At 43.1% G+C, this 16,275-nt stretch overlaps 1 protein-coding gene across 1 annotated transcript in view; it reads left to right on the top strand.

Annotated features, from left to right (window-relative positions):
* Positions 1-16,275, top strand: part of MSH3 (mutS homolog 3) — a 267,619-nt gene that overhangs the window by 5,291 nt on the left and 246,053 nt on the right. Inside the window, exons 2-4 of the mRNA XM_075325143.1 lie at positions 2,950-3,052; positions 3,183-3,382; positions 13,657-13,872. Of these exons, the coding sequence (XP_075181258.1) occupies positions 2,950-3,052; positions 3,183-3,382; positions 13,657-13,872 (519 nt within the window). The remainder of the gene's footprint in view (positions 1-2,949; positions 3,053-3,182; positions 3,383-13,656; positions 13,873-16,275) is intronic.

The following is a 16,275-nucleotide window of genomic DNA, read 5'->3' as shown; positions in this document are numbered from 1 at the left end:
TGTGACATGGCACCCACAAACAATTCCAACGAAATCTGCACTCCAATATGGCGCTCCTTCCCTTCTTCACTTTGTACTGTGCCTCAAAAGAAGTTTATGTTTAATCTCTTTTTTATTGAAAAATTAAGGTTGAATACAATAAGGGCTGCAGACGAAGGCAAACCCCCAAATACAGACAAAACAAAAAAAAAAACAAGAATGCAATGAAACATGAAAGGCTTTGCATGGTTGTAGCCATATACAGTTTGTTACAATAAAGAACATTTAAGAACCTTTATATAATTCTGTCTTGACCCATTATTAAAGTATAAAATCCATAAACTATACCACATGTGGGATACTGGTGTACTCTGGAGAAATTGCACAATAACTTTTGTGGTCTATTATGTCCTGTGACCCTTGTGAAAATCAAAAATTTGGGGTTGAAGCAACATATTTGTGGTAAGTTCATTTTTCATTTTCACAGCTCAAATTCTGTGAAACGCCTGAGGGTTCAAGGTGCTCACCAAACATCTAGGTAAATTCCTTGATTGGTCTAATATCCAAAATGGGATCACTTGTGGGGAGTAAATAGAAAAGAATTCCAGCTCAGTCATGACTAAGACCTCTACTGGTCGAAACATGTAGGAATTTTTCCTCTGTCCGTGGATTACTTTTTTTTTTTGTCCCCCCACATAGTGGTCTGTATTTTTGTATTTTAATTTTGATACAATAAAGTTTGGAGTTTTATCACTCGAGTCTCCCTGCCAAGGTGCTGGATTTGCTTTAGTTTCTGCACCACTTGTGGGGAGCTCCACTGTTTAGGCACCTCAGGGGTTCTCCAAATGCGACATAGCATGGCTAATGATTCCATACAATTTTGTGACCTGAGCCCTGCCGTGTGCCCAAACAGTAGATTTCCACCACATATGGGGTATTAGCGTACTCGGGAGAAATTGCACAACAAATGTTATGGTGCATTTTCTCTAGATACCCCTGTGAAAATGCAAAATTTGGGGCTAAAGTACAATACAAAAAATAAAGTATAATCTTAAATTTGCCACTAACACAATGTGTGTACAATATGTCTTCAAAAAGCAATCTCAAAATCACTGAGATCCATTGAAGCATTTCCATAGTTATAACTGCAAAGTAACACTGGTCAGAATTGTAAAAAATGGCCTTGTCATTAAAGCGCACCAATCACCAGGATTTTCGTATATAAAGCCAGTGCTATACTATATATAAAGACAGTGCTATCAGGCTGAGTCTATACATACCTGTAGTGGTCAGCTTGGCTGTTTAGGTTTTGAAACCCAAGAAAGTAAAGTGTATAAAATCATCAGCTTCTTGAGTGACAGCAGCTGAGGAGCAGATAATATCTGGGGAGGAATTCATAGTTATCCCCTCCCCCTGTTAGAATTAGCACAAGGCTGGCGTCACACTTGCAATTGAAAAATCGGTCCAATTCTCATGCTGGAAAGTAGGACCATTTTTTTTCTTCACTTTTCATCAGTGTGCTGTCCGTGTGACATCCATTTTTTTTTCTCGCACCCATAGACTTGCATTGGAGAGTCTCACACGAGAAACTCTAGAAATCGCAGCATGTTGTGAATATTTATTTTTTTTTTTATTTTTTTCCCTTCTCAGTCCGATTTGAGCTGAGAAAAAAAAGCAGTTTTGAGCTGCCTCATTAATTAACATTTGGCCTGAGTGCATTGCGAGATTTTCTCACATTGCAGTCATGCGTGTCAATCGCAAGTGTGACGCCGGACTTAGTATAATACTAACGATTCACTTTTTCTCTTGCAGGACCTGTGTGAGGTCATACCCAAGTAACCAGAAGGGGCGGGGCCTCAACCAACAAAGCTGATACCAACTAGGCAACATTTTTCTGTTGGCTGAGGCACTGCCCCTTCTGGTCACATGGGTATGACCTCACACAGGTCCTGCAAGAGAAAAAGTGAATCGTTAGTATAATACTTATGCTAATTCTAATAGGGTGAGGGGATAACTATGAACACCCCCCAGATATTATCTGCTCCTCAGCTGCTGTCAATCAAGAAGCTGACGATTTAATGAACTTTACCTTCTTGGATTTGAAAACCTAAACATCTGAGCTGACAACTAAAGGTATGTATAGACTCAGCCTGATAGTGCCAGTATAGCATTGGCTTTAGGTTATATATATGAAAATCCTGGTGATTGGTTCCCTTTAAGGTGAAAACCATGATTGGGGGGGGGGGGGGGGAGAGGTTAAAGAAGTAAACATGCGGATTGACAAGGGGTTGTTCGTGTAGTGGACAACGCGTTAAAAGGAAACAATAAAAAATATACCATACTCCCACCGCTCCATCAACAGAAAAATAATAAGTTATGGGTCTCAGAAAATTGTGATAATATTCAACTTTTTATTTATTTATTTTTTTACAAAGTTTTCTTTTAACCATTAATAGATATCTAAAAATGTTACCAGAATGTTTTTGTACCACACAATTGATGCCATAAAAAAATCAAATTAAGTTGGAATCATATATATTAATTTTTTTTATTTTTTTAATTCCATCTCACCCAACTTTGTAGGGAGTTTTTTATTGTACCATTTTTTTTTTTCAGTACATCATACGGTAAAATCGTGCATTGAAATCTGAAATTTGGATTGCAAAAATAAGCCCCCATGTAGCTAAGTCAATAGGTTGAAGAAAAAAGAAAAGTAATAATTCTTGGAAGAAGGAGAAAAAAATGACGAGATAAAAATGAAAAAATGGCCCAGTTGGGAAGGGGTTAAACTTTGATATTTGTTGTATTAATGAGGAAGGGGCTCTTCTTGCCCTTCGAGGGTGGCTGACCGTATGTGTAGTCTCTGCTGTGGATACACGGGGCCACGTTTTGGACTGACGGGTCAACTGTATTATGTCTTTGTGGTATCATATTGGCAACTAAAAAAAACCCTGTAACTAATGTCCCTAGGTGGGAAATTCCCGCATGTCCCAAGATGATGAGCCCCCTGCAAAAAGGAGAAAAAGCCACCAGGAAGCTGAGGGGAGTGGTTGCATGGCTGTGGAAAAGAAAGGTAAGCCCATCGCTCAGGATTTGTAATAATGTTACATGACCCCCAACTCCAGACACTTTGGGGGAGATCTATCAAAACTGGTTCAAAGTAGAGTAGAAAAAAGTTACACTTTGGGTCAATTTTATTTCAGAGCAAATAATCTGTGGTAAATCCATCATCTCCCGCCTCACGCTGAACAAATTACAAGAATTTTCCAGCGATTCTGGAAAGCAGAACAGCGATGATCCTGTCCTAAAAGTACCGGAGAGCGAAACCACTTCTGCCGGGATCGACGATGGGTTAGTGAAGACAGAAAGCAAAGGTGAAGCAGTAAAGTCTCCTATTCCCGGGGTAAGTTTTTTGTGACTTTTAAAAGCTTTTATTATGCATTGTGTGGTAATGTTGTGGGGATTAAAGGGAACCTGTCAGGTCCAATATGCAATCATATTGCTAATCCCTGCCTAACCATCCCTGTATACACTAGCATAGATAAAGAGATCTTTAGAAAAAGTATTTCTAAAGATCTTTTATCGTATGCTAATAAGCGAGTGGACTAGTCCCCTGGGCGTTAGTACCCCTGGCTAGTCGGCTCTATTAGCATGTTAGTATGCCCTTGTGGGTGTGCTAACATGCTAATGAATGTGCAGCGTCAGAGGATGATCTCACTCACCTCTCCGCCGCCATCGCGTCCGACTCTGGATTTCGGCTCAGTGCGCATGACCGAAAGTCCGCGGTCATGCGCACTGAGCCGAAATTCAGCGTCTGACATGATGGCAGCGGAGAGTTGAGCGAGATCGTCACCTGATGCTGCGTATTTATTAGCATGTTAGCACATTCACAGAGGCATACTAACATGCTAATGGAGCCGGCAAGCCAGGAAACTATAACCCTTGGGACTAGTCCACTCGCTCATTAGCATATGATAAAAGATCTTTAGAAATACTTTTTCCAAAGATCTCTTTATCAATGCTAGTGTATACAGGGATGGTTTGGCAGGGATTAGCAATATGCACCCAGAACTGCTCGTGGTTCTGGGTGCATATTGAACCTGAAAGGTTCCCTTTAACCATGTCTGGGCCGCCCTTAGGCTATAAACGTCTGGCATCTTCACTTTAATCTGATCTGCAGTGACCTTCTAAGGCTAGCGTCACTCGACAGTTTAAAAAAAGGGTCAGATTTTCATCCAGAAAAGTGGTATGATTTTTTTTTCTCACTAATCATCCATTTTTTTTTTTTACTCTCCAACTATTAATCATTTACAGGAGCATTTACATTTTCCTGTTACAAAATTGTAATGTATCCGTAATAATCGAATGCTATCATGTGCCTCTGAATGGCATCTGATGAATAATGTTGGTTCGAGCACTATCTATTATAAAAAAAAAAATTAGATAGCCTTTGTCTGATATGTACGGTGGTATGAGCAAACTTGAAGACGTTATTGCAGAGTAAGCAGCTTGCAGAAGATCGAGGCAGCTGTGTGGGCAGGGAGTCAGTTGTCAGACACAGCCAGACTCCCCACTGATAAGGCAAACGATTACCATTATTTAACCTACAATCTTGCTTAAAAAATGATAGAACTCAAAATAAGTTCTTTATTATGAGATGATAGCATATAATAAATACAAGACCATAAACAACTCCATAAAGACAGAACAAGGAACCCTCGTTAAATAACCTGCTTAGAAAGATCTCATCAGACTCCCAATGGGAACCACAGGATGGATACTCCCATAATGTGAAATAATCAATAAATGGGTAGGACATGATTGGGCAGACGTATAGATGAAACCTCAGGAGACGCTTGACACCTTCTTTTTTTTTTTTTTTTTCTTTTCAGTAGGCGAGTACTAAAGTGAACCTGACCTCATAAATGCTCTCCTAGAAAACAGCATAACCAGTGATGAGCAGTGTGGGTCATGCGGGCGCTGCCTACCATTCTCCTCATGAGTAGGGTAAACAACAATCTCCATAATCGCACTTCCGCTCAATACCTTGTCAGCTATTGAAGTGGCAGGGCCAACACTAACATCGCGCATGTGCCTCAGTTGTACAAGTGATATTGAATGGGCGGCAGATTAATAGGTGGATAATAAAGAAGTATAACATGATTTCTTCAAAATTCTCCAACAGGAACTATTATAGCCATAATAATATCACCTATAGTATTACACTATTATTGGTGACATATGATCATAGTTATATAATGAATGACCATAATAACCCACAATGCATACATGAATATATAGTTCATTACAATAAGAGTCTGAAGATTGTGCTGTGATACTTTACAAAAACCAGATGTTCTTTCCTCACTAGTGGTGTTAGTGTATAAGATCATCTCTGTTATTTCATTTAAGCCCAATGAACTGAGTGTCTTCAGTGTATAGATCCGACACATTTTCCTTCTTTTTAATGTCTTAAGTCTATTAGAGCCGTTATCAGGTCTCAAATCTATGGGTGTATAGACAGGTCATTTGATTATGCATTGCCCGTGTCTGAAAAGGGGAAGGGTGCCTTACTTTTGAAATGCATCAGCCTACCCACTTCATACATTGCGTTAGTCACACACTTAACACAGCACCAGGGGTGAAGCTCCAAGGGACCCTCACAGGCAGAATTGGACTGGCTACCGGAGGAACCTCCAGTAATACCAGGCCTGGCCACGGTTACCTGCATTGATCTCCGGAGCTCTCACCTGAGCGCCGGGGTGCTGCCTGGACTGTACTCTGGATTTGCAGGAATGATTCCACGGCGATTGTGGTTCAGTTCATGTCACAGCTACGGACAGGCCAGGCTAAACTCTGGAGCTCAGGTGACAAGCCTTGCTGTGTCTGAGGGCCAACGACTGTCGCAGGTATTCTTATTGCATAGAGTATATAGGACACGTAGTCTGCCTCATAAGATGGGGATCCGGATGGATGACCTTTGTCCTAGGTGTGGGAGAGAGAATGCTAATCTGCTGCATATGATGTTGTCCTGTGGGAGCATTGAAGACTACTAGAGGGCAGTATTGGATATTATAGTATTAATATACAGTATTAATATAAATCTACAGCCAAGACCTGTTACATGGATTTTGGGTCTCCTGGAGGAGGGGGTGGACCTGGGTTCACCGATGATGATCAGTATTCTGCGTCTCTTATATCAGGCCAGGAAACTGTTGGCCTACCACTGGCTGGATCAGACTCCCCCGGCCATCGGGGATCTTAGGGTAAGAATAAACGCTATACTTCGGCTGGAGAGGGGAGTATACCTTCAAAGAAACGCATTAAAGAAGTCCTATAAGATTTAGGGGTTGTGGTTGGATAATCCGGGTCGTCCCTCCTTGGCACTGCTGCAGAATAGTGTGGGGAAAAAGGTCTTCTTCTTTTATCCGGACGATAAATCTACTGGAGTGGGGTGATTTGTGTGCTACTGGCGCATATATAGTTACTAACAATATTGGGAGTATCTCTGTTATGGGTAGAGCATTTGAAATTAATACATACTTAGTGACTTATAACTTTTGTAGGGCATGTACTACGGGTGCACTGTTATGTAATCTGTTAGTCAGGTTCACTATGTTTCGATTTCGACCCTCGCCGGAATTTTTTGGAGAGTTTGAAAACTATACATTTCTGGAAAGGTTATTGTATAAGCAATAGGAAAAACAATGTTTCCATTTGCCCTGAACCATACGCGGACGCCATATTGGATTTCAGAAAATGGATGACTTGACATCAATTTTCTATATATATATATATATATATATATATATATATATATATATATATATATATATATATATATATATATATATATATATATATATATATATATATATATATATATATATATATATATATAATATCATGTTTCCCCGAAAGTAAGACAGTGTCTTACTTTCTTTTTACCCCCAAAAGTGCCACTATGTCTTACTTTCGGGGTATGTCTTATATTGGAAAAAATCCCACAGCAATCGCAGCAAGTCTCCATGCAATGTACCGTATGGGGACTTGCCGCGATTGCGCCCTAAGTGTACCGCAAGTTAAGGAAACTTAACCACCAGCGGCTGCAGGGCACTGAGGCTGTGTGATTTTGTATGTTGTCCATGGTCCTGATGGACCACGGACAACATTACTGCAACATCTCAACATTTCTCGGTAGCCGAGCGCTCAGCTGAGCGCCCGACCGCCGGCATGTGTCAGCTCTCAGCTGAGCGCTTTGCCGGCGGCATGTCAGGGCGCTCAGCTGAGCGCTTTGCCGGCGGCATGTCAGGGCGCTTAGTTGAGCGCTTTGCCGGCGGCATGTCAGGGCGCTCAGCTGAGCGCTCGGCCGCTGTAACTGTACTGTAAAGAGGAAAAAAAAAAAAAAAAAAATTTTTACTACGTCTTACTTTCGCGGTACGTCTTACATTAGCCGACCCCCCCCAAAACCCCCACTACGTCTTACTATCGGGGGTGTCTTACTATCGGGGAAACACGGTATAGCTCTATCTCTCTGATATATATATATCAGCTTGTAACTAATATAAAAATACTTTATTTTAATAAACATACATTTTCAGGGCAAAGAGATGCAAGGGTATCCAAATAAATACTTTAGATTGAACTAAAAATTATTTTTATTTATTTATTTGGTATTATTACTTGTTATAAAAGTTGTCGTCCACGAACAATATACAGTATAATGTTTTTAATTTTTTGAGCCCCCGAGACTTTTTACATATCTCCGCCGTCACTGTCATCATCACTTTCATACTGGATCTGGGTGTCCTCGTGTGCCAGGTCTGGAAGCAGCGGTAAGGCTCCGATGTTAGTAAGTTGTTTGCTTTCGGACAACAGTGAGTTGTATCCTGCCCACACAGGAATATTGCTCGATGCTTTCTGTTGTTGCTGCATTCTGGAAACAACAGTAGCAACAACCCATCCAAATGGTGATAGTTGGTTGGAACCTAATGATTTCTTGCTTGTGACAAAGTCTTCTGTTCTCTTGGTATGCTGTGCTTTTGGCTTGTCACAGGGCTTCATATGTACATGGTATGGAGTGACAGATAGTGTGGGCATCTGTTATGTTCAAGGGTGGTGCAACAGGTTCTCCAACAATATCTGCTTTTTGATATACAGCAGTTATTATAGTTCCATGTGTGGTTCCTTTCCCATCAGGAGTATCCTCTGCAAAGTCAGTGTTATTCACTGCAAAGAACACAAAAGCGCCCTTCTTCAAGAATGGTAGAACGTACAGACCGCTTAACTGTCGGGTGCTTTCTACAGTTAATAAGGAAAAGCATCGCAAATTTTACAAAGGCAGCCACGGTTAAAAACACCATAGAAGTCACCAGTGACATACAAGACGTTCCAGCTGAATTATACTCCACCATCCGCTGGATCATGATACGACCAATTGACAGCCTTGAAACTAAAAAGAGGACCAATGTTGACCGAGCATCACTCACTATGTGTCAGAACATCATGTATGGATTCAAATCCAACCGTCTGGTCAACTACAAGCCAAGAACAGAATCCTCATTATTCAGGCAACACCATGCACGAGAAAACCCACAGGTCCCGGGGCTGGCTCTGACTATTCATCACAAAACCCGCGATAAGATGTTGATGAATCTTCTCGGTTCACATGGGTTTTGTGTCCCTTATGGCTGTACCCAACGAATGGAAACTGCTTTGGCCAATGCTGTTATAGAAAGCACCCGACAATTAAACGGTCTGTACGTTCCACCATTCTTGAAGAAGGGCGCTTTTGTGTTGTTTGTAGTAGATAACACGGACTTTGCAGAGGATACTCCTGATGGGAAAGGAACCACACATGGAACTATAACTGCTGTATATCAAAAAGCAGATATTGTTGGAGAACCTGTTGCACCACCCTTGAACATAACAGATGCCCACACTTTCTGTCACTCCATACCATGTACATATGAAGCCCTGTGACAAGCCAAAAGCACAGTATACCAAGAGAACAAAAGACTTTGTCACAAGCAAGAAATCATCGGGTTCCAACCAACTATCGCAATTTGGATGGGTTGTTGCTACTGTTGTTTCCAGAATTCAGCAACAACAGAAAGCATCGAGCAATATTCCTGTGTGGGCAGGATACAACTCACTGTTGTCCGAAAGCAAACAACTTACTAACATCGGAGCCTTACCGCTGCTTCCAGATCTGGCACACGAGGACACCCAGATGCAGTATGAAAGTGATGAAAACAGTGATGGTGGAGATATGTAAAAAGTCTCGGGGGCTAACAAAATTAAAAACATTATACTGTATATTGTTCGTGAACGACAACTTGTATAACAAATAATAATACCAAATAAATAAAAATAATTTTTAGTTCAATCTAGAGTATTTATTTGGGTACCCTTGCATTTCTTTGCCCTGAAAATGTATGTTTTTTTTAAAATCAAGTATGTTTATATTATTTACAAACTGATATATATAAAAGAAAATTGATGTCAAGTCAGCCATTTTGTGAAATCCAATATGGCGTCCGCATAGGAGTCAGGGCAAATGGAAACATTGTTTTTCTTATTGCTTATACAATAACCTTTCCAGAAATGTATAGTTTTCATACCCTCCAAAAAATTCCGGCAAAATTACATAGTGAACCTGACTGTGTGTGTCATTTTTGTTTCTGACTGTAATTTGGTTGATAAATAAAGATGAACCTGTTTGAAAAAAAAAAAAAAGTTCGGGAATCGGACTTGACCTGACCTTGACGCCGTACACCGAACCCCATACAAGTCAATGGGGACCCGAACTTCTGTACTGAAAAATGGTTGTCGTAAGGGCTAGAGGGCTGCAAAAAGGAAGCAAAATGGGGGTAAGAGCAAGACAATTATACATAGTGTTTCCCCAAAGATAAGGCAGCAGTCAGACTCTTTTTCTGGCCAACTCATTAAACTACATGAATATTCACTGCTTCCCCCACCCACCCTCTGTGCCAGCGTCTGTGATTGCTGCAGTCAGTCTGCTGTATTGTTGATGTAAAAATACAGAGGAAGATACGGCACTCTGCGTATAGAAGTGCCTAGGAAAGATCCAAATCCTTAATACAGTATCAAAGAAATCCGGCACTCAGGGGAGTACTTGATCATAAGTGCTTTAATTCAAGACTGTGTGTAAATAAGTGGTGACGTTTCAGTCAAAGATTAGATCTTCATCAAAATAACACTACAACAATACAAAAAATAAAACTTTTGACCACATATGGAGTATTGACATGTTCAGGAGATATTGTTTTAGAAAATGTGGGGTCCATTTTCTCTATCTCTAAAAAATTACAAACTAGGGGCTAATTCATAATAATTAATTCATTTATAAATCATATTATAAACTTTTGAGAATCACCATTGGGTCCAAAAAGGTCACTAAATGTCTACATGAATTCTGAGAGGGATGTGATTTTTAAAAACGGGGGCATTTTTAGGGGGTTTCCTCTCCTTAAGGCTACTTTACACGCTGGAATATCGGTACCGATATCGCTAGCGTGCGTTCCCGCCCCCATCGGTTGTGCGACACGGGCAAATCGCTGCCCGTGTCGCACAGCATCGGCCGGACCCGTCACACATACTTACATTCCCTGCGACGTCGCTGTGACCGGCGAACCGCCTCCTTTCTAAGGGGGCGGTCCGTGCGGCGTCACAGCGACGTCACTGAGCGGCTGCCCAATAGAAGCGGAGGGGCGGAGATGAGTGGCCGGAACATCCCACCCACCTCCTTCCTTCCTCATAGCGGCCGGGAGGCAGGTAAGGAGAGGTTCCTCGTTCCTGCGGCGTCACACATAGCGATGTGTGTTGCCGCAGGAGCGACGAACTACATCGTTACTGCTGCAATAACGATAATCGAGAATGGACCCCCATGTCACCGATGAGCGATTTTACATGTTTTTGCAACGATGCAAAATCGCCCATCTGTGTCACACGCAGCAACATCGCTAATGCGGCCGGATGTGCGTCACAAATTCCGTGACCCCGACTCCGCATTAGCGATGTCGCAGCGTGTAAAGCCCCCTTTAGGCTCTCTGAATCTTTAGAGGCCTGCTGTGCGCCCAAACAGTAGTTTCCAATCACGTATGGGGTATCGGCGTACCCTGAATAGAGAATGTTACTAAATACGTCATCCATTTTCTCATCCTACCGCTGTGAAAGAGAATACATTTTGGCTAAAACAACATTTTCTTGGAATAAAACATAATTTTTTTATTTGCTCATCCTAATGTTTCATGAAGTACCTGTGGTTCAAAAAAGGTCACTACAACTAGATATATTTCTTGTGGGGTGTAGTCTCCAAAATTTGGTCATTTTGATGTTTCTGCTGTTTCGGCACCTTTTGGAGCTCAGAAAATGTGACATGGTGTCCACAATCAATTCTGAAACAATGCTCAAAGTCCATAGTGCTTCTTCCTATCTGCGCCCAAACACTAGATGCCGACCACATTTTGGTTTGGATTGTGTGTTCCGTAGAAGATGCTTAACAATTTTTTTTTGCTGCATTTTCTTTCATTGCAGCTTGTTAAAATCTAATTCAACATTTTTTTGATGACAGTAATTATTCATTTTTTTATTCCACTTTACATTAATTACTGTAAAGTGTTGCAGGGTTAAGAACGTCCTAAATGCAGTGTGAATACTTTTAGGCCGGGGCCACACGGGGCACTAGTGCGATCCTCGTATGACATACTCTGCTCACGCTGGCAGCACAGCAGGAGCGGAGTGTCATGCGAGTGTCCCTGTGACTGAGGTCCATTTGTGCGAGCGGACCTCAGCTGCGGGGGGCGGGTCAGCACTGAGGAGGGGCGGGCCAGTGCTGAAGAGGGGCGGGCCGGCACTGAGGAGGGGAGGGAGGGATTTATCGCCCTCTCTCCTCCGTAGTCGGCTATTGCCATTCTCGCACTGCACTGGCAGTACACCGGTGTACCGCGAGTGCAGTGCGATTTTTTTTTTTTTTTTTTTTTTTTTTTTTTTTTTTTTTTTTTTTTTCTCTCGCCCCATTCACTTGAATGGGTGCGAGAGAAAGAGTCTCGTATTACACCCGCAGCATGCTGCGATTGGTTTCTCGGTCCGATTAGGGCTGAGAAAATAATCGCTCATGTGCGCTGACACACAGGCTAATATTGGTCCAAGTGGAATGTGATGTTTTATCGCACTCCACTTGCACCGTTTTTCTCGCCGTGTGGCTTAGGCCTTCAGATCTCAATTTTTATAATGGTATCACTTTCTTTTAAAACAAAAACCAGACACCTCAAATTCACTTCAAAACTCAATAGATCTGGAAAGAAAGTGATTTTGTAAGTTTTGTTAAAAAAACAAGATTGTTGCTTAACTTCTAACCCTTCTAACATCTTAACAAAGTAAGGCTATGTGCACACATTGCGTATTTGGTTGCAGAAATTTCTGCACCATTTTTGCATCTCTTTGCAGGAAAAGCACAGCTCAAAAATGTGTGGATTTGCTGCGGTTTTTATACTTTATTTCCATTGCTTTAAATGGTAAAAAAAAATGCAGGCAAAAAACACTGAAAGTTTTGACATTCTGCAGATATTCTGCACCAAATCTGCAAGGAGAAAAAGCTCAATGTGTGCACTACTCTTCAGAACTCACTTTGACATTAGGGTTTGCTTGCAGTTTTGTGACAAAGCTGCATACAAAAAGCGATTAAAAGCGCACTGTGTGCACATAACCTGAAAGGGCATTTAAAAAATGGTGCTGATGTCAAGTGGACATATGGGAGATGTTATTTGTTAGCTATTTTGTGGGTTTTGGATATTAATATTAACATAAACACAAACCTAATTGCTGTTTGTTTGTTTTTTACCTCACCTAACCCCAAAAAAATAGAATAGAAAGTGTATAAATAGCTATGGTACCGTACAATTTACACTTGAGGTCTATTAAACTGCTTTAACAATACTAAAGCTGAGCACAAATACTTGGATACACAACACTAATGCCTCTCCTGCCTGTGTTCCTTCCGTAATGTTCGCCATTGTTGTTAGGCCTAGGACACACGGCGAGATAAACTGTGCGAGTGGAATGTGATAAAAAAATTGCATTCCTCTCGGACCAATATTACCCTGTGGGGCAGCTCCCATGAGCGATTATTTTCTCAGCCCTAAACGGACGAGAAAACAGTCGCAGCATGCTGCAGGTGTAATGAGGTCCTGTTCATTAGGGTATGTGCACACGGGGAATATTTGCAACACATTTCTCTGCGGAAAAGAACAAACATGTAATGAAAAAAATGTTATTTAAAATATGTGCATTTTTGATGCATTTTCTGTTCCTTTTTTTTTTTTTTTTTCCTTCCTTATTGGATTTTTGTATGGGTGATAATGCTGAAAAAATTGACGTTTGCTGCAGGCTTGAAAGAAAAAAAAATGCTTTGGTTTAAACCCGCACAAGCAGCGTGTGCATGAGATTTCAGAAATGTCATTAATTTTGCTGGTACTGTAAATTGCAATTTTTGTACCCTTTTAAAAAACACATTGAAAAACCTAGCGTGTGAACGAGCCCTAATACTCTTAAAGGAAAATATACAAGTGTCATATAAGATAAAAAAAATTAAGTCTACCGTTTTTGGATTACATTGGTCTCGATAACTTTGTGTTTTTTTTTTTTTTCTTACAGGCAGAAAAAGTCATCTTAAAGACGCCAACTAAATCTCCTTCTTCCAGACACCAAGAACAAGCAGCAGGTTCAGAAACCAAACACTCCAATCGTAGAACAAAAAGTCCTTACACCCCTCTGGAGGAGCAGTACATGGAAATAAAGGAGAAATATAAAGACGCCATATTGTGTGTTGAATGTGGTTACAAATACCGCTTCTTCGGAGAGGATGCAGAGGTCAGTGAATCTCTTATGCGGTTGATGGAGAGGCTGTGGGTGTGTGCATATGGCGTACCCACCAAATATTACAAGTGTGGCGCCCTGGACAAGCCAGGTCGTCACAGAACAACACCAACACACCCCACACTCCCAGTCAGGCACACCGAAGTCAGACAAAAACCCTTGTTGCCTTCCTCCAGGGGCTGATGTCCACACCAGGGGGTGGGCCAGGCGGTTGGCCCCACCCACCGAGGAGTTTACGGTCCTGGAGGCGGGAAAAGTAAGGCAGATTAGTTGTGGAAGTGGAAGGAGGAAAGTGGCAGTTAAGCAGCCTGAAGTTGGTCCCGGTGTGTGGCCCGGACAGATCAGCAAGGTTGGCAGACGGTGGTGACCGTCTGCAGGAGTGGCCTATTGGAGCTAGCCGTAAGGATCGTGGACGGGCGGTGGCCCGGCGGTACCGGACCGGTACGCAAAGAGAAGCCAGCACCATCCGGCAGGGGCTTACGGACCCCGGCAAGGCTAGGAGTCGCCGTGAATTTGCCAAATCCGTTAGCGAAGGGAACCTGGGTTTCCCAGCAACCAAGTCCCGACAGAAGGCAACAGTCCAACCGAGAGAGGGGAACACAGTCACCGCCAAGGCTAAAGTTCCCAGGGCCAGAGCCTGCGGGAAAAAGGGGCTCCTTCAGCACCCATCCAAGCAGGGGAGCGGGTTACCGGTGGGAACCCATTGGAACCGTACACGTTACACAGGTGCAGGGAAAGGCAGTCACCATCAACCTGCCGGGAGGAGAAACACCGCAGCCGTCTGTGAGACCCGTCCATCCAGCCGTGTGTTTTACCGAGAACTGTGTCCTCATCATTGGCTGAGTGAGTACCACAGTGCCGTACGGCACAGCGCTGCCCCCACGTCCCTGCACCTCACCAGGCCCCGTAACCCAACTGCAATCCATCCCTACCCCATCACCGGGCTCCGGGACAACCAACCCCCTACCCACGGAGGGGAGAACTAACATCCAAGCTGCTCCCTGTCATCGCTCCCGGGATCCCCGTCCAGAGCAGCGGTGGTGTCACCAATATCACCACGACTGTGGGTGGCGTCACGGACAATATCCAATCCCCACAATCAATCCACACCCTTTTTACTCACGGGCGAGGAGCGCCGCTCGAGTCCCCGGGATCCGGCCCACAGCTCGAGCCACCACCGAGCAGCAGCAGCGGCCGGACCCGAGCAGTGGGAGAGCGCAGCGTCCCCTCCTCCGCCCGGGACACAAGCAGAAGACTCTTAAGTGTGTTTTTTTTTTTGTTGTCTCTTCAGTTCTCTTTGCAGTGGCTTTGCCACAGTTTTCTTATACTTTTATTTGTAAAGTAGTGAGCAGCTTCCAAGAATCTTTCCAAACAGGAAGTGTTACATTCTTTACAAATGACAAAGCGTGTGCACAGCAAGTCGTTGTTACATTGCAATGCCTATCTCCTCCTTTAGAACACTAATCTAGCGCTTTTACATAATGACTTGTATATTTTTAATGTTTTTGTTTTTCTTTTGCATTTATCATGTCTTTATACAGGATTCAGCCAGGACCTTTTTAATGGCCTTGTAAGCTAGGGTCTTATATGGTGCACCTATATAGTGCAGGGCAGCCCGCCTAGTCTAATAGTATGGGTGTCATCAATAGGCTGAAGGCCAGACACTGTGCACCTACATGTGTGAACGGCGCCCTATACAAGTCATTTATGTGCAACATTAATACTAAGCAATCACCCCCTCCATGGATTGGCAGTGGTTGCTTCATCAGTTTTTTGCACCTGTTGCCTCAATCTTTAACCCCTTCACGACCGCGGGCAGTAAAATTACGTCCTATTTTTAACGTGACTTAACGACCAGGGACGTAATTTTACGGCCTACACTTCATTTGATTGCCGTGGCCATAGCAACGGCTTTCAAATGATGTCCCCTGCTGTTTCTTACAGCAGGGACCTTTGCTTGACCCCAGGGGGGGTGGCATCGCCAACCCCCATCGACGATCGATGTGATTGGCTGTTCAAATCTGAACCGCCAACCACATCGTTCGCATTGATTTCGGCAAAAATAATGCCCGAATTAGTGCGATACTGTGAGATCCAGCTATGAGTTGCTGTAGCAGCTACAGCAGATCATAGGTGGATCTCAAACATGTCGCCCCCAGCCCCTGCAGCACTGATTGGAGCGATCGTGCTATGACGTGCAATCGCTCCAATCAGTGTGCAGTGGGGCGGCCTGATCTGCAGGTGGCCGCCCTCCCCAGGCCTGTGCTGGTCTGGGGAGCCTCCCCCAACATGTCTGCAGCGTGCACTGGCTGGTACTTGTGGTACCACGCCACCGCTGCTGCTGATGTCACCGCTCTGCTCCTGCTCCACGTGAGTATTCCGCTCCCCTTGCAGCCC

The sequence above is a fragment of the Anomaloglossus baeobatrachus genome, chromosome 1 (genome assembly GCF_048569485.1).
Source record: "Anomaloglossus baeobatrachus isolate aAnoBae1 chromosome 1, aAnoBae1.hap1, whole genome shotgun sequence".
Taxonomy (NCBI): domain Eukaryota; kingdom Metazoa; phylum Chordata; class Amphibia; order Anura; family Aromobatidae; genus Anomaloglossus; species Anomaloglossus baeobatrachus.
This window is presented reverse-complemented; position numbering and strand designations above follow the sequence as displayed.